The sequence below is a fragment of the Danio aesculapii genome, unplaced genomic scaffold (assembly GCF_903798145.1).
Source record: "Danio aesculapii unplaced genomic scaffold, fDanAes4.1, whole genome shotgun sequence".
Lineage (NCBI taxonomy): Eukaryota > Metazoa > Chordata > Actinopteri > Cypriniformes > Danionidae > Danio > Danio aesculapii.
The window spans coordinates 7501-31485 of record NW_026613810.1 but is presented as its reverse complement, the minus strand read 5'-3'; the positions used below and the strand labels follow the sequence as shown (position 1 = coordinate 31485).

The 23985-nt window shown below is 36.1% G+C and overlaps 1 protein-coding gene across 1 annotated transcript in view; it reads left to right on the top strand.

Annotated features, from left to right (window-relative positions):
- Positions 1 to 243: 243 nt before the first annotated feature.
- The window catches only part of LOC130220422 (structural maintenance of chromosomes protein 6-like), a gene marked incomplete at both ends in the record, with an annotated part of 30070 nt that continues 6328 nt past the window's right edge, over positions 244 to 23985 (top strand). Inside the window, 19 exons of the mRNA XM_056452712.1 lie at positions 244 to 349; positions 1385 to 1521; positions 1609 to 1670; positions 2274 to 2354; positions 2427 to 2528; positions 5447 to 5566; positions 5638 to 5733; positions 8747 to 8893; positions 11471 to 11559; positions 11728 to 11895; positions 13282 to 13460; positions 15204 to 15405; positions 15495 to 15609; positions 16634 to 16797; positions 19486 to 19621; positions 21048 to 21128; positions 21212 to 21382; positions 23529 to 23666; positions 23794 to 23939. Of these exons, the coding sequence (XP_056308687.1) occupies positions 244 to 349; positions 1385 to 1521; positions 1609 to 1670; positions 2274 to 2354; positions 2427 to 2528; positions 5447 to 5566; positions 5638 to 5733; positions 8747 to 8893; positions 11471 to 11559; positions 11728 to 11895; positions 13282 to 13460; positions 15204 to 15405; positions 15495 to 15609; positions 16634 to 16797; positions 19486 to 19621; positions 21048 to 21128; positions 21212 to 21382; positions 23529 to 23666; positions 23794 to 23939 (2440 nt within the window). The remainder of the gene's footprint in view (positions 350 to 1384; positions 1522 to 1608; positions 1671 to 2273; positions 2355 to 2426; positions 2529 to 5446; positions 5567 to 5637; positions 5734 to 8746; positions 8894 to 11470; positions 11560 to 11727; positions 11896 to 13281; positions 13461 to 15203; positions 15406 to 15494; positions 15610 to 16633; positions 16798 to 19485; positions 19622 to 21047; positions 21129 to 21211; positions 21383 to 23528; positions 23667 to 23793; positions 23940 to 23985) is intronic.

Here is a 23985-nt window from a genome sequence, read left to right as displayed (position 1 = left end):
ACCGACTGCGCCACCATGTCACCCCCCATTTTATCACTAAATATTAAGATTTATTGTTCTAAATGTTTCTGAGAACCGCTCATAAAAATGTCCTATATATATATATATATATATATATATAATATATATATATATATATATATATATATATATATATATATATATATATATATAATATATATATTAACAGTGTTGTTTTATTGTGGGTTTTTTCTGTTTGTGATTTCTTGTTATCACTCTAAGCTGGGAAAAGTGCCATTCTGACAGCTCTTATAGTGGGTCTCGGTGGAAAAGCAACCACAACAAATAGAGGAACATCTTTGAAAGGTTTTGTGAAATACGGAGAGACGTAAGTATATATTCATTCAGAAAGATTCAATAATATTTAGTTGAAGTCAGAATTATTAGCCTTATTGAATTTTTCCCCCCAATTCTGTTAAACGGAAAGAAGATTTTTTCAACACATTTCTAAACAATAGTTTAATAAATTATTTCTAATAATTTCTTTATCTTTGTCATGATTACAGCACATAATATTTGACTAGATATTTTTCAAGACACTTCTATTCAGCTTAAAGTCACATTTAAAGGCTTAACTAGGTTTATTAGGTAAGTTAGGTTAATTAGGCAAATCATTGTATAACAATGTTTTGTTCTGTAGTCAAGGGTTTCCCAAAATTTTTAGCCTGCAACCCCCAAAATTTCAATGCCAGGGACTCGCAACCCTCAATATCCTCTGAGGTGGTTCTAAATATATAAACCTTGCACACAACAAAACACATACCAAAAGGCCCAGGTCTATTCATCCTTTAATTTTGAAGAACGCCACTTGGAGACCATCCTCAATGTTCAGTTGTGGCCTGTATATATATTTTAGGTTACATGAGTGCCATAAAGTTGCCAAAAAAAATTGAAAGGCTGATGGATTTCATTTGCATGTTGTTTTCAATGTAACTATTTACTACTATTTTTTCTTTTGTATGTTATAGATAAAGTATGCAAATTCTAATAGTTTAATGAAATTAATTAGATTTTTGGAAATCACCAAGCCCCCCTCATTGTCCCCAGACCCCCCAGGAGTCCCCCACTTTGGGAACCACTGCTGTAGACAGTCAAAAAAACATATTGCTTAAGGGGGCTAATAATATTGACCTTAAAATGGAAAAAAAACAGCTTTTATTCTAGCCGAAACAAAACAAATAAGACTTTCTCCAGAAGAAAAAATATTATAGGAAATACTGCGAAAAATTCCTTGCTCTGTTAAACATCATTTAGGAAATATTTGAAGAAGAAAACACATTCACAGCAGAGCGGATATTTTTGACCTTAACTGTATCTTCACAAGTTCATGGTTTTTTGTAAAGACTGATGTTTTCATTTGCAGTTCTACAGACATTAAAGTGAAATTAAAAAACCGAGGAAATGACCCATATAAAGGAGACGTTTATGGAGACAGCATCTGCATTGAGCATCGGATCACAAGTGATGGATGCAGGACTTGTAAGATCAAGAATAAAGCAGGTAATTGCATCATTTCCTCTTAGGGTGACATCAGAGAGAAGACTTCCTTTCCAGTTCACACATTCATTCAATTTGATTTATTTTTAGGGCATGTGGTTTCCACTAAGAAGGAAGAGTTGACTGCAATACTGGACCATTTTGGCATCCAGGTAAAAAACGATGTGAAGTCTTTCATGAAATTCTACCTAAAGCATGCTTGTTCCTTTAGGTTTTGTTGTGCCAGGCTGAATCTGTAGACTTTTTTGGGGGATTTCTGTGCAGAACCTAATTGAATAGTTGACCTAAAATTGATATTCTGTCATCGTTTACTCCAAACGAGTTATTTTTTTTTTCTTCTGTTGAACACAATAGAAGATAGTTTGAAAAATGTTGGAATCCAGGAACCATTGACATCCGTAGTAGAAAAAAATACTATGGAAGTCAAGGGTTGCAGTTTTCTTACATTCCTCAAAACATCTTCTTTTGTGGTCAACAGAAAAAAAAACTCAAACTGCTTTGGAACAAGGCAAACATGAGTAAATTAAGACAGAATTAAATATTTTTGGGATAACTATGCCTTTAACAAAATAAAAAAACCTCCTACGTTTTATTTAGGTTTAAAAATGCAAAGCTAAAGGAGGTTTTCATAGACGGTTTATAAAATACATCACTAAAATACATAATATTACCTTATAAATTGCACTGTGCACAAATATTATTGTATGAAAAAGAAAACTGTTGTCCGTTTATTTCTGTTTCTGATTTAATCAAAGGTTGACAATCCCGTGTCTGTTCTTAATCAAGAAATGAGTAAACAATTCCTGCATTCGAAAAGTGAAGCGGACAAATACAGGGTGATTTATTTTCCATATGTCATCAATAGCTGTAGTGGTGCGGTACAGTTAACTGACTAACTTTATCTAAAGTTTTTCATGAAAGCTACTCTTCTGGAGCAAATGAAAAGAGACTACATTCACATCAAGCAGACTAAAGCCGTGACACGAGACCAGGTGGAAAGACAAGAGGAGGTGAGCCTGTTTGTTTATTAAATTTGAGTTCAATATTCAACAGTATATATTTTTTAAGTCAAATAGGGCTGGGCGATATGACAAAAGAGCTCATATCACAATTTAAGTCATCTCATATCCTGCCACTTACCGGCCACTTTATTAGGTACACCTTACTAGTTCCGGGTTGGACCCCTTTTGCCTTCAGAACTGCCTTAATCCTTCATGGCATAGATTCAACAAGGTACTGGAAATATTCCTCAGAGATTTGGTCCATATTGACGTGATAGCATTACGCAGTTGCTGCAGATTTTTTGAGGTGCTTTATTGGATTGAGATCTGGTGACTGTGGAGGACATTTGAGTACAGTGAACTCATTGTCATGTTCAAGAAACCAGTCTGAGATGACTCGTGCTTTATGACATGGCGCGTTATCCTGCTGGAAGTAGCCATCAGAAGATGAGTACACTGTGGTCATATAGGGATGGATATTATCAGCAACAATACTCAGGTAGGCTGTGGTGTTGACACGATGCTCAATTGGTACCAATGGGCCCAAAGTGTGCCAAGAAAATATCCGCTGGAACCATCCAGCCATTCTCCTCTGACCTCTAACATCAACAAGAATTGCGCCCACAGAATTGCCACTCACTGGATATTTCCTCTTTTTCAGACCATTCTCTGTAAACCCTAGAGATGGTGGTGTGTGAAAATCCCAGTAGATCAGCAGTTTCTGAAATACTCAGACCAGCCCATCTGGCATCAACAACCATGCCACGTTCAAAGTCCCTTAAATCACCTTTCTTCCCCATTCTGATGCTCGGTTTGAACTGCAGCAGATCGTCTTGATCTACATGCCTAATTGCATTGAGTTGCTGCCATGTGATTGGCTGATTAGAAATTTATGTTAATGAGCAGTTGGACAGGTTACCTAACAAAGTGGCTGGTGAGTGCACATCACATTATAGTACCAGTAGGAGCATTATTTGTTTTTATTGCTTATTGGCCATTCACTGTCACAGGCTCACAGGTGATCACTTCTGTTTTTTATATTGTAATGTACATGGTTCTCTGTTTGTTTGGAGGAACGGGTGAGCAGCGGGCCAACTTTCTGTTGACCGTGCTGCAATGGTATAAGGAGTATTTATCATTCATTCTAAAAAATCAAGATAAATTAAGGGTTTGTGAAGAACTTGATGTCAATCGCATAACAAGTCACAGATGCCGATATCTCTCCTGTAAGTGGCCATTGGACATCGCTATAGTACCATAACTGTAAGTTCAATCAATCTGTAGTTATATACAGTTGAGAGGGCAAAATTATTTGCGCTTATGTAAAATATTTATTCTTTTAAAAATATTTTGCAAGTGATATTTAATGAAATAAGAATTTTTCACAGTATTTCCTATAATATTTTTTCTTCTGGAGAAAGTGTTATTTGTTTTATTTTGGCTAGAGTAAAAGCAGTTTTAAATTTTTTTAAACCATTTTAAGGTTTAATTAATATTATTAATTTAATTAATAATATTAATTCTTATTAGCCCCCTTAAGTAATATTTATTTTCGATTGTCTACAGAACAAACCACTGTTATACAATGATTTGCCTAATTTACATTTACATTTAGTCATTTAGCAGATGCTTTTACCAAAGCGACTTACAAATGAGGACAAGGAAGCAATTTACACAACTGTAAGATCCACAGTGAATAAGTGCTGTAGGCAAGTTTCAGGTGTGTAAAGTCTAAGAAGCAAAGCATTAGTAATTACCCTAATGTATCTAATTAACCTAGTTAAGCCTTTAAATGTCACTTTAAGCTGAATACTAGTATCTTGAAAAGTATCTAGTCAAAAATCATGTGCAGTCATCATGACAAAGATAAAAGAAATCTGTTATTAGAAATGAGTTAATAAAACTATTATGCTTAGAAATGTTCAATCATTCATTCCTTCATTCATTCATTCAATTTCAACCGCTTTTCCGGGGCCGGTCGTGGGGGCAGCAGTCTTAGGAGAGAACCCCAGACCTCCCTCTCATCAGACACTTCCTCCAGCTCTTCCGGGGGAATTCCGAGACGTTCCCAGGCCAGCCAAGAGACATAGTCCCCCCAGCATATCCTGGGGCTTCCCCGAGGCCTCCTCAAAGTGGGACATGCCTGGAACAACTCCCTAGGTATGCGTCAAGGAGGCATCAAGCCTGAGTCACCTCAGCTGACTTCTCTCGATGTGGAGGAGCAGCGGCTCTACTCCGAGCTCCTCCTGGGTGACAGAGCTCCTCACCCTATCTATAAATGTGCGCCCTGACAACCTGCAAATGACCATAGGTGAGAGTAGGAACGTAGATTGACCGGTGAATTGAGAGCTTTGCCTTTTGGCTCAGCTCCTTCTTTACCACAACCGGTACATCGACCGAATTACTGCTGCCACTGCACCGATCTGTGTCAATCTCATGGTTCATTCTTCCTTCTCTCGTGAACAAAACACCAAGATACTTGAACTCCTCCACCTGGGGTAAGGACTTTCCTCCAACCTGGAGATGACAAGCCACCTTTTTGGCCTCTAGCACTATGGCCTCAGACTTGGAGGTGCTGATTCTCATCCTAGCCGCGTCACACTTGGCAGCAAACCACCCCAGTGCATGGTGAAGGTCGATGTTCGATGAAGCCAACAGAACAACATTCATCTGCGAATAACAGAGATGAGATTCTGTGGCCCCCAGTTTAGAAATGTGTTGAACAGAATCTTCTCTCTGTTAAACAGAAATTAGGGGAATAAAATAATTGAGGAGGGCTAATAATTCTGACTTCGACTGTATATATCGTCATATTGCACAGCCCTAAAGTCAAGCATCACTGTTAGCATTACTCATACTTACTCACCCTCAAAGCACAATTGTGAACTGTGCTAAAAATCACACATTGGTTATATCTTTATTTTTAGTGTCTCAGAGATCTCAGGCAGTTATTCTTGCAGAGGAAAGAAAGATATGAGCGCATGTCGTCTCTGGATGATATGAGACAGACTCTGGAGGACCTGAAAAAGAAGATGGCGTGGTCTTTGGTAAGCTATTTTAATAGATGTGTGAAAAGCCGCTTGCAGACACGCTTGTGTTAAACCGTGTTTCTGTTTAGGTGAGAGAGAAAGAGAGTCAAGTCGAACAGCTGAAGGAACAAATCGAAAAAGAAGATGCTGATTGTAAGAATGAAGAAAAGCTGCAGCTCTGTCAGGTCTGAATGATCAGTTGTTTATGTTGATGGTTGAACTTTTTTGACCTATTATGCTCCCTTTTACAAGCTGCAAAATAAGTCTCTGATGTCCCTAGAGTGTGTCTGTGAAGTTTCAGCTCAAAATACCACACAGATAATGTTTTAAAGTTCTATGAAGCTGCTCCTTTTAGGCTTTGATCCTAATTGTGCCGTTTTGGTGACTCTCGCTTTAAATTCAAATAAGATTGTGTACTTTTTAAAAGAGGGCGGAGCTACAAACGCCTATGTGTCAGCATAGTGGCAGATTCAAAAACAAGACTAACGTCCTACGCTAATGAGGAAGAGACGGTCACTAATGGGCGGGGTTTACTCTCTCTGATGACACGTACAAAGGAAGAATGTCAATCAAAGTGTTTCTGCAGACTGTTTTTATCAAGTGTGATTATAACAAATATAATTAATAAATTTTTACTTTTAGAGACTAGCTATAATCACATGCTGTTCCCACAAGAACTGTGTTTAAACCCCTTATAAAAGTGATTTTTGCATAATAGCTCCGTTTAAAGTGCCACTAGTCATTTTTTACACTCCGACAACATGACTGAAGTAGCATTCTCTTTATTAGTAACTTGAAAACCATCTACTTAAGGAATGATGTAGGCTAATGCCGTGGTCACACTAGAGTTTGAGCATGTAAAATTCTGTCGTATGGAGCTGTGAAAAGGAGCGGGAGTACACAAGATGAGTAGACATTCTCCAGTATTTTACAATTGTATCCCGCTATCATCCCATAAAGGTATTTTCCTGTATTTCTCCTGTATTTTCAATCTTTCTATGAAGGGTGGCAATAGACATCAAAGAGCCGATGCTCCATATAAGCCAGTGGTTCCCAAACTGGGGGTCGCGACCCCTGCGGGGGTCGCAGAATAATTTCAAGGGGTCGCGAGAGTTATTTAAAAATTGTGTAATTTTCAGTGATTATAATAAATATTTTTCAGTATTATAAGTGAAAGCTAATATTTTCAGATTTTTAAAAAGATATTACTGATTCATAAAGTATTTAGGACACATTCGGGCAGAATGCATCTTTGTACTTGGAACGCAGCGCTCAGGAACAGTTTAAAACTGTTGTCATGTCAACTTGCCGCAGTAAACAAAGCCTTCAACGCTTGCCCCGCCTTCGCGCTCTTCTTATTGGCCCACTGCTCTAAGAACTGAACACGAATGATTGGTTAAAATCAGCTGTCAATCACTCAGTCAACGCCTCCTGTCTTCAGATGACAGGAGCTACAACCGCGAAAATGTAAAGCGCTGAAGACGAGAGAATGAAAACAACACTGACAGATTTTGTCTTAGAAACACCTAAAGCTACAAATATTGGCACATCTGATTACTGATCATGTGCTGAATGTTATTCCACCAGCTATACTTATTGAAGAGTGGATAAAAGACCTCCATTGGCTTCAAGTCTGCTATGAAAATAACTAGCATTCACTGTAAAGTCTGTGGGATATCTTTTGGGATATCCGTCCGTGTATCTTTTGGTCACTCAATAATGTTATAAAAATGTCTTTTCTTGTGATAACGGGATTTCATTAAGACATATTTTCCTCACGCATGCATATATATTTTTTTGCTTGTTAGTTTTGATTAGTGTTGATTTTCAAATCCATCAAATCTGTTTATAAAACTTGTAGTAACAGTGCGATAATTGGTGGGAGCCACTAAATTTTGGCTGGTGCGTCTACATTTTTAAAGTTAAAAGCACCAGTGTTACCAAGCAAAAATGTTAATTTCGAGCCCTGTAATCTATAGTAAATATAGTTAAAATATTGTGAACAGCTTAAAAAAAAGCTATTTTTATTGTTTGTATATGCTTTGGTAGTGGGGGGTCGCGAGTTCTTGACGATCTTACAATGGGGGTCGCGGGTTTAAAAGTTTGAGAACCACTGCTATAAGCAAACCATACCACAGAACCACCAAGGAACGTCCCTTGCTCTTAAATGTGAATCTGTTCTGTGCTTTCATTTTATTTAGGCATGAAAACACTGAAATCAATATAAAAATGGTAGGATTGTCGCACAAGCTTGCATTTCCGGTCTGTCACATTCTCTTGTGTTTGAATGGAAGTCTATGGGGCGAAAAGTGAAGTGTGACCACAGGTTTCGTGTGCATGCTAAGCATAAACTAGTCAACATGGTGTAAATAAATGTAAAACTAATTCTATAACTTCATCTATAATAATTTAATGAAGTAAATATTTAGCCTTGTGTATTAAACGTTAAATACTTCTGAATGAAGTGTAAGAAAATAACCTGTTTTAACCCATGTAAACGCTACATCAGTCAAATCAACGACAATGGGCATGATTTTTTTCAGTCCTCTTCCCACCACTGTTAAATTCGTTCATTCATTTTCTTTTCGGCTTGGTCCCTTTATTAACCCGGGTACGCCACAGCGGAATAAACCGCCAACTTATCCAGCACATGTTTTACGCAGCTGATGCCCTTCCAGCTGCAACCCATCTCTGGGAAACGTCCATACACACTCATTCACTCTCATACACTACGGACAATTTAACCCACCCAATTCTCCTGTACCGCATGTCTTTGGACTGGGGGAAACCGGAGCACCCGGAGGAAACCCACGTGAACACGGGGAGAACATGCAAACTCCACACAGAAACGCCAACTGACCCAGCCGAGGCTCGAACCAGCGACCTTTTTGCTTTGAGGTGACAGCACTACCTACTGCGCCACCGCGTCGCCCCTCACTGTTAAATTGTACACAAAGAAGTATATTTTTCTCATTTATTTAAAAAAGTACAGGTTAAAATAAGCAGCCATTCTTATATACTGTAAATGTGTTAAATACTGTAAAACTGTTAAATGTAACTGTTACACTGAATGAGGAAGGAATATTGTTTCACCCGTATTTTGACATTTTACGTTCAGTTTTGTGCAGACACCAAAATGAGATGTCTCAACTTTGACCCCATAAACATTAGTTGTCAACTAATCTTTTTGTTTTTAAGAACAAAGTTGCTGTTGCTGAGAAGAAATTGCAGGACAACCAGAAACATCTTTGTACGCTTCGAGAGGAGCAGCAACAGCTCACAGAGGAGAGCCGGAAAATGAAGGAGGAAATTAAAGTCAAAACAAAAGCACAGAAAAGCCAGGAGGTGAGATGTCTCTGCTTTCTATTTTTTATGATACTCAGAAATTGAGTTCACATGCAATTAATGTTAAGCTATATATATATATATATATATATATATATATATATGTATATGTATATGTATATATATATATATATATATATATATATATATATATATATATATATATATATATATATTCTGTGCTCAGCATAAATCAGTACACCCCTTTTGTTATCTCCATTTGTCAGTGAATATAACCAAGCATTTTTGCTGCATTTAAACAAAACGTTTTATTAAGCTTTTTTTTTCATTAAAATAAGTGTTTGGTCATCTAAAGCCTTTAGAAATATAAATATAATACATTTAAATTCAAAGTTATAGCTAAATTATTAACTACAAAATGTTTTATCTTTTATGTTTTTCTTGATTTCTTCTGTTTATAAAAATTTTATTGAATATTTTTCCCCAACATATTAATTCTGGCCTGTGATATTATGTATATTTAATGTATATTATTATGTATATTTATTTTTGTTAGATTAGTTCCAGTTTTTGCTTTGTTATTACCTAATCTAATGTATATACACAATTATATTATTGTAAGGCATTCTGTAGAAAATATCAATTTAAAAGAGATCTGTGAGGGGTGCACTCATTTATTCCGAGCACTGTATATATATATATATATATATATATATATATATATATATATATATATATATATATATATATATATATATATATATATATATATATGATGACATCAACAGTTAGGCTAAACATTCGTTAAACAATAACAGCTGAGCAACAGTCGCTTGTTTGTTACTGTTATTCTTAAAGGAACATTTCACCCAAAAATAAATATTTCACTCCCTTTTGTTTTTCTTAAAAAACAGATATTCTGAAGAGCACTTGGGCCTTTTCAGTAAATAATACTCCTAAAAGACAATAATACAATATATAAGACAATAATAATATAGTAGGGCTGCACAATACTTGGATACGTTTGTTATATCTAATCTAATCTATATGCAATATTGAGGTTGAGGATTGCGAGACCAACATTTTTTTGCAATATAACATTTCTCTGGAGAAATGCAATTTTATTATCCACTTTTAAAAACAGTTCATTTATGTAATGGTATTACAATAAAAAGATCATTGGTATTTTGAGGATCTTATTAAATTAATTCAGGCTAAAACATTCATTCATTCATTTTCCTTCAGCTTAGTCCCCTATTTATCAGGGGTCGCCACAGCAGAATAAACCTCCAACTATTCTGGCAAATGTTTTACACAACGGATGCCCTTCCAGCCGCAACCCAGTAATGGGAAACACCCATACACTCTCGCGTTCACACACACATTCATGCACTACGGCCAATTTTGCTTATTCAGTTCAACTATAGCGCATGTGTTTGAACTGTGGGGGAAACCGGAGCACACGGAGGAAACCCACGCCAACACAGGGAGAACATGCAAACTTCACACAGAAATGCCAACTGGCTCAGCCGGGACTCGAACCAGCGACCTTCTTGCTGTGAGGTGACACCATTCCCCCCAGGCTAAAACTTTTGACTGACTGAAGACCTAAGTAGATATTCTTTATTCAGATTAAGGTTGCAAAATTCCGGGAATTTTCAAGGCTGAAAACTAATGAGAATTAATGGGAATATATAGGAATTAACAGGAAAATATATTACTGCATAATTTCGGTTAAAACAACCAGATTCAGTTGAATAAATAATACCTGACCCACCCCCACCCCCGCCCCCCACCCCACACCCCCCGCCCCCATTATGAAGCTGCAGGCCCAGAGACCCATCTGCTCACTCAGACCTGCACGCTCTGGCCAGCACTTCCAGACCAATCGTTAGGGTTAGGGTCACGTGTCCTATGTTACTACATGCTTGAAAGTGCCGAGATGTCCACGCTGTAATCAGACATTGTACCGCCCACTAATGGTAATGCCCATGCTACTGTGACCTAGTCCAGTATGTCATCAAGCTGCAGGCTACAGTGAGGACTGTCTCAAAACCGCTGGTCTGACCTGCCGCTTCACCCGACCCAACAGCAGGTGGCACTGTCTGAGAAAATTATAGGTCTGAAAGTGCTGGTGTGAGCGTGCAGGTCTGAGCAGTTGGGTCTCCTAGCCTGCAGCTTCACCCTACTTGTCAGTTGGATTTAGGGAAGTGAGTGAGCGCTGGTCAATCCGTGCTTTTGAAAACACTATTGGTTGGGAAATAAACATCTGATTGGTATAATTTGGATAAACAACCTACAGTATGCATGCGACACACACATGCTTGGCAAGTTGGCACATAAAATACGTTTCATTTTTACCAGATGTCTGCAATACGTATATTGCATACACTTATATATCTATATATTGTGCAGCCCTTACAATATAGCTAATTTCATGCAAGTTGTTTGTTTGCTCCTGTGATTCTTGTCATTCAAGATAGTTATGCTAATGCACAGTAGAATGATTGATTACATTGCTTTAATTTATGGGTGAGCTGCTCCTTTAAGTTTTGAACAGGGTTTTTGTTGATTTCTCAAGAGTTTGTATAGGTTTTTAGAGTGCCAGTTTTTCAGGTGGTTTACTTCCGCGCTGAGAATAAATTGAAACAGTTAAAAAAGGAGCAATGTCTTCTTCAGGAGAGAATTCACAAAATAAGTCATGGGTGAGTCTATTTATTGAGGGAACAACTTTCATTTTAGGCTGTTCTTTATGTGTTATTTAACATCAAAATAATTTGCTTTGGAGATTTTTTTTTGCAACTGTGATTTATTTGCACATGCATCTACAGGAGTCAATTAGCCAAAGTAATTGACTAATGTCACTATTTTAGCAGCAGCAGAAATCGCCAGGAGGCCGAGCACATGCAGCATCTAAAAAAAATATCTGCCTTGAAAAACCAGCTGGAAAAGCTGGAGACAGAGTCCAGAGCTCTGAATCAAGAGATTAAGGACAGACAACAAGCTCTGCATAAAGGAAGAGAGGAATACGATAAGCTCAGGTGAACACCTTTATTTTGTATGCAACTTTTAATTGAGGAAAATTATGAAAGGTACCGTGGGGGAAATAAGCTTTAAACATGTCATGTTTTTTCTTGGGAATAATATTTCTGAAGGAGCTGTTGACATGGAAGCAGATTTTAGTAAAAACCCAAACAATACAAACATAAAAATAAAACTAAAAAATCAGGAGAATGAGTTATGTGTAATAACAATGAAATGGTACAAGGAGAAAATACTGAACTATTGAAATGTATTCAATACACTATATAAAAGGCTTTTTTGGTGATGGCAGCTTAAAGACGCCTCTCATATGGAGAATGAAGTCACATGCATCACTCAGGTGTGAGTTTTTCACAGACTTCAACAGGGTGTAAAAATCTTGATGGTTCTGTGAGTCTCGTGTATGAAATCTGAGATTTATTTTGTATTTTCTATTGGATTGAAGTTAGGTGATTGGTTGGGCCATTCTACAGCTTGATTTTCTTTCTTGTAAAGCATTAGAGAGTTTTCTTGGCTGTGTTTTGGATCATTGTCTTGCTGAAATGTCCACCCTGGTTTCATCTTCATCCTCCTGCTAATGTAGATGTTGGACTAAAGCAGTTGATATTCATTTACACTGAGGAAGGGCAAAGGGTTGCTGAAGAACTACTGAGAGATTTCAGCTGCTGTCTGGGCTTTCACTGCCTTTCTGCATGGGGCCTTCATCGTGTTTTTAATACTTTTTCCTTTGATTTTATTACACAACTGTAATGTAAACTAATTAGTTTTGTTTCCATATATGGATATATTGGTATATTGATATATGGATATATGGTTGTTACCAACATCTTTTCAAGTCAACAGCACCTTTAAAAATATGTTTTCTGAAAAAAACGGTGACATGTTCAATACTTATTTCCCCCCTCTGTATATTGAATGAAGCTCATGTTTAGTACATTAAAGTACGTTTACTTTAGCTGGACTATAATGAAACACATTAACCATAATAGGGGGTTAAAATATGATATCTTAAAGGGATAGTTAACACTAAAGTGGTTCTAAACGTTTATGAATTTCTTTCTTCTGTTGAACACAAAACAAGATATTGTGCAGAATGCTGGAAAAAAAACTGACATTTTCAGTAAATATTACTTTATACTTACTGAAAACAAATGATAACAGAATAACATTTTTGTGTGAATTATCATTTTTAAAAAAATCTTTTTTTTTTTAATTGAACCGAGCTTGCAAAATTAAAATAAAGTAAACTGTGGCGAAGTCTGTTAAACCTAAAATATGACTGAAAAAATATGATAATAAGAACTGAACCATCCACAGGTGATATTTATTTTTGCTGTATTCATAATTCTACATTTTTAAATCAAATGTTCTTCTTTTTTTTTTAGCATGGAAGAAAAGAACATCAAAGCCTCTCTGGAGTGCAAATCGAAGAGAAAAAAGCAGCTGATGGCCAGCAGATCTAACAGACTGAGACGGTTTGGTGATCACATGCCAGAATTGTTGGAGTCCATCAACAAAGCCTTCGCTCAGGGGCGATTCAAGAAGAAACCCGTAGGACCGATAGGTGAGGTTTTTATCATTTTTTAAATCCCTTCAGCTGAACTCTGGGCCTGGCCGGAGCACTTTTAGCTTAGCTTAGCTTAGCATAAATCATTGAATCGAATTAGACCATTAGCATTAACATTAGCGACCTAGAAAATAGCAACTTTTCATTTTCCGTCGGTCTTAGTACACAATGTAACTACAGAAGAGTCGAGCGTAAAACAGGAATATAATAAACTGTTTTTCTATATTTTTAAGTCAGATGGTAATGGTCTACTCTAATTCAATGATTTATGCTAAGCTAAAAATGCTCCTGCCAGACCCGAAGATTAACTTAATAAAACTCAGAGCTGTAAAATAAGCCTACTTTGTGGAGTGGGGTCTGGCAGGAACGCTTTTAGCTTAGCTTATTTTAGCATAAATTGTTGAGTTGGATTGGACCATTAGCATTTCATCATAGCAACCTAGAAAATTTCAACTTTAAATTTTCCATTGGTCTTATTACACAATGTAACTACAGATGAGTCAAGCTTTAAACAGGACCATTTTTTTTATTTGTAAATGAGATGCTATTAGTCTAATCCAATTCATTGATCTATGCAAAGCTAAAAATGTTCCTGCCAGACCCGGAGATCGACTGAATGGATTCAAAAATGGTAAAACTCAACTCTTTGACTATAGGAGAGCTGTAAATTGAGCCTACGTTTAAAAAGAGTGGAGTGGGGTCTGGTGGGAGTACATTTAGCTTAGCTTAGCATAAATTATTAAATCAGATTAGACCTTTAGCATCTTACCATAGCGACCTAGAAAATATCAACTTTTTATTTTCCATTGGTCTTATTACACGATGTAACCACAGAAGAGTCGAGCTTTAAGCAGGAAAATTGTCGAAACTCTTATTTTGAAATTTTTAAAGGAGATGCTAATGGTCTAATCCAATTTAATGATCTATGCTAAGCTAAAATTCTCTTGCCAGACCTGGAGATTGACTGAATGGATTCAAAGATGGTACAAATCAACTCTTTAATTCTAAGGGAGCTGTACAATAAGCTACTTTAAAAAAAGGGAAGGTGGGTCTGGCAGGAGCACATATAGCATAGCATAAATCATTGAATCAGATTGGACCATTAGCATCTCGTCATTGCGACCCAGAATATAGCAACTTTTCATGTTCCATTGGTCTTATTACACAATGTAACTAGAGTAGAGTCAATCTTTAAACAGGAAAATGATCAAAACTCCTGTTTGAAATTTTCAATCAATATGCTAATGGTCTAATCCGATTCAATGATCTATGCTAAGCTAAAAATACTCACCACACCTGGAGATTGGCTGAATGGATCAAAAAATAGTAAAACTCAACTCTAAAATGAGTCTAAAATGGGTTTAAAAAAGTAGAGTATTCCTTTAAGACCAATTCACATGGCACAGACAAATGCCAACAAACACCAACACAGTCCTTGCTCACACGGCATAAAAGAAATAATTAAATTATCATTCTCAGGGCTAAAAAGACATGTACATGTACATGAAGCTTGTTTGGTCTCTGGTCAGTCTTTTTCCACAAACGCAGATTGAACCTGTTCAGTCAGGTGAAAGCAAACTCTGACCAATGACAACACACACAGACAGGGGAAACACACTGATCCAACATACTCAGACACACTTGTTTTATTGCCTTAGATCTGTGCCATGTGAATTAGCCTTAACAAACCAGAAACAAATCATAACTTGCCTTTGTTAATTGTTTTTTCTTCTTCATTAGGCGCATGCATAAGTCTAAAGGATCCCACTTTAACCTTGGCTGTAGAGTGTTGCTTAGGATTTTTTTTGAAAAGCTTTTGCTGTGACAATTACAAGGATGAAAAAGTCCTTCAGGGATTAATGTCGCCATATTTCTACAGAGGCAACAGGCCTCAGATAATGGTGTGTCCATTCACTGACCATGTTTATAATCTTCAAGGCCGGTAAGACATTTCAGAAATGCTCTGAAACTGAAGATTCTGGAGTCTTGTGTAGGAACTGTAAATATTATTTTGATGTGTTTTGTTGTCAGTGGAGTTCATCATCCTGAGTTTCCATCAGTGCTGGACTGCCTCAATATCGAGAACCCAGTCGTAGCAAACTGTCTGATTGACATGAGGAGCATTGAGAGCATTCTGGTCATCAGAGTAAGTCATCTACAGTAACTATGATAATACATAAGCAGTTTTCCTTGTAGATTCATCATGATATGCAGTTAAAGGCAAAATTATTAGCCCTTCTGTGAAATTTGTTCTTTTTTAAGTATTTCCAAAGCGCTGTTTAGCAGAGAGAAGATTTTACAACACATTTTTGAATATAATAGTTTAATAGTTAACTTCTAATAACTGATTTTTGTTATCTTTGCCATGATGGCAGTACATAATATTTTACTTGTTCTTTTTGCAAGATACTAGTATTCAGCTTAAAGTGACTATTAAAGGCTTAACATTAATATTACATAATAAATACATATTTTGTTTACAATCTTAAACTGCTTGGGAAATATTTAAAAAATAATTACAATTTCACAGGAGGGCTATTTATTTTGCCTTCACCTATGTTTGATTTTGGATACATATATGGGTCCAAAAGGAGTTTTCATTTTTAATTCCAGCTTATTTTTTTTCTATTCCAAGTCTATTATACATTTTTACCAGGATTTGCTGTAGAAGCCACTAAAATTTAATTCAGCGGAACAATAGTTTGTATACACCAAAATATTGTCATGCATATTAAGACAACAAGTCATCTAAAATGTTTGTTTTGTCATTCAAACTACTAGAATTTACCCATTTGTCAGCAAAAAGTTTTTAAAAATGAAGTAAGTATAACAAAACCTAGTATGATCACCAAAAATGTATATTTCACTAAGTAGGGTCAGAATTTATTTACAGTTATTTATACAGTTATTTTGTACAGTTGTTTTATTTTATATAATTAATAAATTTAATATGTTGCAGACACAAAAATGGGACTCCTTTTTAAGCTATTTTGTTCATTATAAAGTCAATGCAGGTTTATAATAATTAATAAATAATAAAATATTATAAATATTATTTAATGTTAGTATATAAAAGCATATATAATATGTATTTATATATAATTTTATATAAATATAAATAGATTTTTTTCTAAATTTACTTTTCAAGAAAATGATTTGATTTAAAACAGGAAAAAGCTCGTGCCAGGAAGGTCATGCAGGGCTCGAGACCGCCAAAGAATTGCCGCGAGGCCTTCACTGCAGATGGTGATCAGGTTTTCACTAATCGCTATTACACCCCTGAGCATGAAGTTCTGGTCAAATATCTTGGTGGAGACCCAGAAGCAGAAATAAGGCAAGTGTAAACTTCACCAACATGAAGCAGCATCTGCCACTAGTAGTTTTCCTGGAGCATGCTAATGTTGAGCATTTTCCACATAAACACCAGTTATGTATGAGGCAAATTTGAATATACAGGACAGTTATTCAAAAAAATCAAACACCTTTAAAGGAGACCTGTTGTTTTATAAGGGGTTTAAACACAGTTGTGTGGCAGCAGTTTGTAATATAACCAGCTTCTAATGGTAAAAATGTATTCATTTTATTTGTTATAATCACACTTGATAAAAACTGCAGAAACTGCAGAAACACTTTAATAGACATTCTCCCTTTGTACGTGTCATCAGAGAAGGGAAAGCCCCGCCCATTAGTGACAATCTCTCCCTCATTAGCATAGGGTCAGTCTTGTTTTTGAATCTGCCACTAAAGAGCGTAGAATCACCAAGAGGCGACACTCTAGTGCGATTTGGTAAACAGCCAGTAGATGGCGCCGCAGCCATTTTGGAATGAAAATTCCAATAGAACAACAGCATATTATAAGTCTGTAAATTAAACTATTAAAACTGCTGATGATTGTAATCGTAAGTACTGTATTGTCGTCTTTCAGGTTGTATCTCAGCTTTAATGCGCTTTTTAAATAAATAAATAACAAACAAAGCAGTTGCTTGCCATCGCGCCAGCAATAAGATCCAATGAACGGCCGACCGCTTTCACTCCAAAATGGCAGAATCCGTGGCTGTTATTGGGCGCTGCTGTTGCAATGGAACGTTCAATTGCGTGTCGCCTCTTGGTCATTCTAAGCTCTTTGCTGCCACTATGCTGACACATTTGTAGCTCCACCCTCTTTTTAAAAGAGCACAATCTCATTTGAATTTAAAGCGACAGTGGTAATAATAAACTTCTCCATTTTGACGTGCTGCTATTTTCTGGTGCTGCACAAACATGATTGGCTAGTATCCGCACTTTTTTTTTCTTTTTTTAAACTTTTTTTTGCATAAAGCAGATGTCCTCTTGACAAATATTATTTGGTAGTTTGGTCTTTTAATGCACTAATTTGGCAACCGTATACTTTGATTGGGAAATGGTTTGCATTTACATTTAGTAAAAACATTTTTTTTTTCTTGCAATAATAACAGTGCATTACATCAAATACAGAACTAAAAGAAATATGGTACAATCAATAGAAATATTACTTATTGGGACAAGAGAATTATAAGAATTTTATAACAAATATAATATAGGTAAAGCACAGAAAGACAACGAAAAAGAAAATGAAACAAACAAAAAACTAAAAAAAAGGGAAAAATACTTGAGGGCACATGACATAAAACAAATTATTGCAGAATATTAAATAAAGCACATGTTTTATAAGTTTTAATAGCTTTCTTGTTGTGAGAGTCTGTAATGGTTTTTAAATAAAGTATCAGTTCTCGTTTAAAAAATAAAAAATTTGGCTTACATTGAGTATATTTGCATTTGTGTATAAAAAACTTTCCAATAAATAAAATGAGGTTTATGCAAAAAGATGAATTATGGAAGTGTTTTCCTTTATTATAAAACCCCACAAAAACATGTTTATAGGTTAAAGAAAAATCACCACAAACGTTTTGGACAATTAGAGAATTAACATCAGACCAAAGCGATTTAACAAAGGGACACTCCCAAAACAAGTGAGCAACAGATTCAGAAGAAGTCTCACAGAAAGAGCAAGAGATGTCAATATCATTTTTGAATTTTTGTAAAAATTGTTTAACTGGATAAAACCTGTGAATAATTTTAAAAGAAATTTCTTTAATTTTATTTGTTAAAAAAAATTTCTGGGGGAGTGACCAGACATACGACCATTTAATATCATCAACGAGGTTGTTCCAATAAGAAATAGAAGAAAGATTTGAGATGACCAGGTCTAAAAATAAAGATCTGATTTTATGATTGGATTTTTTAGTGGAGAAACAAATAGATCCAACAACAGAAGAAACAGGACTAAGGGAACAAGCGGAAATCAATGAATTATTATTATTATTTCTAAAAAGCACACAGATTTCAGAGGAAATGGCCTTACAAATGATATTAAATTCTTTTTTAGATATGGGAAGAGTATATCTTGCAATAAAATCAGAGTAAGTAAATAAATTGCCAAAACTGTCAAATAACTGGTTTACTAATATCACGCCATTACTGAACCAATTATTAAAGAATATAGATTTCCTCTTATGTAAAATATTACAGTTGTTCCAAATTTAAAAATTGTGTGGTGAGAAATTATGCTTATAAATAAGTTTCCAAGCCTGAAGCATTTGCTGATGAAAATTGGAAAGTTTGGTAAAAACATTTACTAAGCTCATAAGTTCATAAAGTGACCCAACTTATGTTTGAATATAATATATAACAGTTTACTTTGTTCTGCTATCACTAACCCTGCTCCTGGAGAGCTACCTTCCTGCAGAATTCAGCTTCAATCCTGATTAAACACACCTGAATCAATTAATTAGCACCTGAAGCAGCAGTTGATAATTACAGACAGGTGTATTTGGTCAGGGTTTGGTCAACTGAAATCTGCAGGAAGGTAGATCTCCAGTAACAGAGTTGGTGACCCCTGGACTTTAGTGTCCTGCATTCACTAGTACAGGAATATCAAAAACAATGTCTGGTGTCTGATTAATTTTTGGCTTGACTGTACGTGCTCCTCTGTCCTGATTTACAGTCTAGTGAACGGAGAGCTGGAGAACATTCAGGCTCAGCTTTTACGCTTCCAGCTTCACTCCTGCTCTGTGAAGGAGGACATTCAGCTCATGGAGGAGAAGTTGCGTAGTGTTATCATGGCCTGCAAGAAGAATCAGGTATCGAAATGCACAGACTACAGCTATTTTTACCTATCATACACAGTTAAAAATAGTTAACAGGCTTTTTCTGCTTGTAGATGGTCTGCTTGTGTGGTCTGCTTTGCACTTAGTTTTGTTGTACAAGGACAATTAAATTTTTTCTGCAGAAACACTTTGATTTACATTCTCTCTTTGTACGGGTCTTCTGAGTGGAAAAGCTCCGCCCATTAGTGACCATCTCTCACTCATCAGCATAGGACATTAGTCTTGTTTTTGAATCTGCCACTATGCTGACATATAGGCATTTGTAGCTCCGCCCTCTTTTGAAAAAGGCACAATCTCATTAGAATTTAAAGCAACAGTAACCAAAATGGCACAATTAGGATCAAAGCCTAAAAGGGGCAGTTTCAGAGAGTTATAAAACATTATCTGTGAGGTATTTTGAGCTGAAAGTTCACATACACACTCTAGGGACATCAGAGACTTATATAACATCTTGTAAAAATGGGTATAAGAGGTCCCGTTTAAAGATGATAGGTGTAGCGCTACTTTGTTTACCACAATAACCAAGAAAACGCTATTATATCACTGCTGTTCATAAGCGCCACCTGCTGGCAGAGAATGAATCTGTTGTTGCGTCCCAATTCGCGCACTTTACATCCTAAATAGTATTTGGAAATAGAATTGCTATGTCCCAAATTATAGTATCTCTAACTCTGATTGGTCTATTGCATGTTATGCCCAAAACACACCCGTTACTTATTAGGAGAATCGGGACCAACCTTTTTGGAACATGCGCTGGACACACCAACTGTTTTTCCTTTCATTAAAGAACACATGAATTCAAAACTAACTATATTGATTTTGTTAGCTCGCATTGCTAGTTTTAAGGTGAACGATTCAGCTGTGCATATCATTAAAAAAAAAAATAGTTTGCCTTTGTAATCCAAAATTTAATTTAAATTAAATCTGACACTGCACTTCCTGTTTGTTTTTTCAGTTCAATTCTCAGATTAGGTCTGTCTGAGGTTTTGGGCGTGGCTAACATACTTAACCACGCCCCTCCAACTGTCAGTTTTGACAACAAACAGGAACGATGAGGAGGAGGAGTCTGTTAGGTTGAAAAACCTCTAAAAAAAACCTTTTCCCTGATCTTTCTGAATGAAATGCCTACTTTACTACAACCAATCAGCTCGCATTAGAAAAAAATAAGCCACACCCACTGTTTTCTCATTTAATATTCTGTTTCTCTAGGAACTGCATCACAATATGGGAAAAAATTGTCCGGTCTTCAGGTTCATGCGGACTTTAAACTAACAAAATTGTAAAAGAGTGTGTACTAAACCATGCACTATGATCTGTAAAATAGGACCCTATGAATCTGAACGTATCTGCATAAGAAATGCTGGATTTAAATGTATTTTTTCTTTTTGATCTTTTTTAGGAGAGTATAAATAAGGTTAAAGCTTCGATAACAGAACTTGAGAACATTGAAGAGGCGCAGGATGAGGACATCAGCTCTTTGGTGAGGTTTATGAATTTAATTAAACTACAACCTTACTTTTGATCATTTTATTGATTAAATTGTGTGATTTGATAAATGTACAGGAGGAAGAGGCACAAGAGAACGAGCAGAAGATCGAATTGGAGAAGAGATTCGTGAAAGAGGCTGAAGATGAACTCAGAAAACATGAGAAAGGGCTCTTGGTTGTTAATCAGAAATTCAAAGATGTGAAAAGTAAAATGGAGAAACTGTCAGATGAGACAGAACAGCTGAAGGTGAGAGATCATCACACCACACTTATTTTAGTATTACTGACACAGATTATGGGCAGCTCGGTGGCTCAGTGGTTAGCACTGTCGCCACAGCAAGAAGGTTGCTGGTTTGAGTCCCGACTGGGCCAGTTGGTATTTCTGTGGAGAGTTTGAATGTTCTCCCCGTGTTGACATGGGTTTCCTCCGGGTGCTCCGGTTTTCCCCCATAGTCCAAAATTCATAGGTGAATTGAATAAACTAAATTGGCCGTAGTGTATGTGAATGAGAGTGTATGGGTGTTTCCCAGTACTGAGTTGCAGCTTGAATGGCATCCGCTGTGGAAAACATATGCTGGAAGAGTTGGCGCTTCTTTCTGCTGTGGTGATTTCTTACTTTTTTTAATTTTTATTTATTATTATAATTTTTTTATTAGAATATGCAAAAAGGTACACAAATTGGGATCATACATATATAAAGACAATGAAACATCAACAAAAACAACAACAAAAAAACAAAAACAACAATATAGTCAGGTACTGGTGGGTGCGTGTCTGTGTGTGTGTGTGTGTGTGTGTGTGTGTGTGTGTGTGTCTGTCTGTGTGTGTGTCTGTGTGTGTGCGTGTGCATGTAAAGGTAGCTTGGTGGACAGGTCAGAGTACATACATAAGGGACAATAACAGTCAATAAATGAAGCAAGTATCATAGATATAAATAAGACAAAAAGAAAGCAGTCAGTGGCAAGGAGTGACAACAATGCTTGTATGATAGTAATAATGACAGTAAAAAGAAAAAAAAGACAACAGTAATAATAACTGACAACAACAATAATAATAAATCACAAGTACTACACCAACTACTACAGAAAGTTACTAATATTACAACTACTGCCGCTACTACAGCCACAACCACGACTACGACTATAATGTCTACTACTACTGATACTACAACAACAATGACTACTACTACTGATACTACTACAACAATGACTACTACTACTGATACTACAACAACGACTACTACTACTGATACTACTACAACAATGACTACTACTACTGATACTACTACAACAATGACTACTACTACTGATACTACTACAACAATGACTACTACTACTGATACTACTACAACAATGACTACTACTACTGATACTACAACAACAATGACTACTACTACTGAAACTACAACAGCGTCTGCTACAACAACGTATACTACTACAGCGTCTACTACAACAACATCTTCTACTACTTCAACATCTACTACAGCTGATACTACTACAACAACGTCTACTACTACTACAGCAATCACTGCTACCACAACATCTACTACTTCTGATACTACTACACCGACAACGACTACTACAACAACACCTTTACTACTTTACCACTATACCAACGACATCTACTACTACAGAAACCACTACAACTACTACTTCAATAATCCCAACTTCAACTACAATCGTTACTACTACAATGACTACTACTACTACTTCTTCTACTACAACAACCTGAATAATGACAATGGTAGAAATGCTAATAATAATGATAATGAGGAGATAACAGGAGGACAAGTCAGAACAGTAGTAATAATAATAATAATAATGATAACAAAAGTAAAAGCAATACAATTATAGATGATAGTGAGAAGGTGAGGGGAGGTTGGGAAATCAGGAAGAGGCCAGATAAGATAATATTAATAATAATAATAATAATAATAATAAAGATAATAATAATAATAATAATAATAATAATAATAATAATAGTAAGTAGAAGAGAAAAGAAAAGAAATAGAAGAAGAGAAGAGAAAAAAAAAACAGAAAAGGGGAAGAGTAGACGAAAAGGTGGTGATTTCTGATGAATAAATAGACTAAGCCGAAGATGAATGAATGAATGAATGAATGAATGAATGAATGAATGATTGACAGCCAAAATAACAAATGTTTTCATTAGGGTTCCAAGTCCAGTTCCAAGTTCCAAAGATTTTTCAAACTAATATCATCTTCCTAACTCTTCTGAGGTGTAAACATTTGTATAATGATGTTAAAAATATGATACTGTATAAATGTCTGAAAAAAATGCCCTCTTTTTTGTTATTCTGATCATTTTTCATTATACTGTAATTTAAAAAAATGTCATCAGTAGTTTGCAGAATATATAAAGATTTTCATTAACAGGAGGAGCAAGTGAAGGCAGAAACTGTTTGCAACAAACTTGATCAAACCATGAAGACCTTGGAGAAGAAACTCAAGGATCATCAGAACAACATTCAGTCCATGAAGGAAGATTTGTCCCTCCAAGAGGAAGACTTGCAGGTATTCACTCCATTCTTTTCTATCATTATCATAATATTTAAAATCACCTGTGATAAGAGAATGTGTGCATTTGCATTCAAGCTACTCTCTGCTTGTTGAGTGGTGTGTAAATGCTCTGTGTGCGCAGGATTGTGAAGCCAAAGCCCGAGAGCTGTGTCCTGAGCGCCAGCAGGTTGATCAGAGTCCCAGAAGCATCGATGTGGAGATCACACGCCTGCGACAGAAAATCAGAACGCAAGAGAACAGTCACGGTGACAAGGAACAAATTATCCGGTATTTCAGCAGCTATTGGGCGATCATTCATTAGCCTCTTTCACAC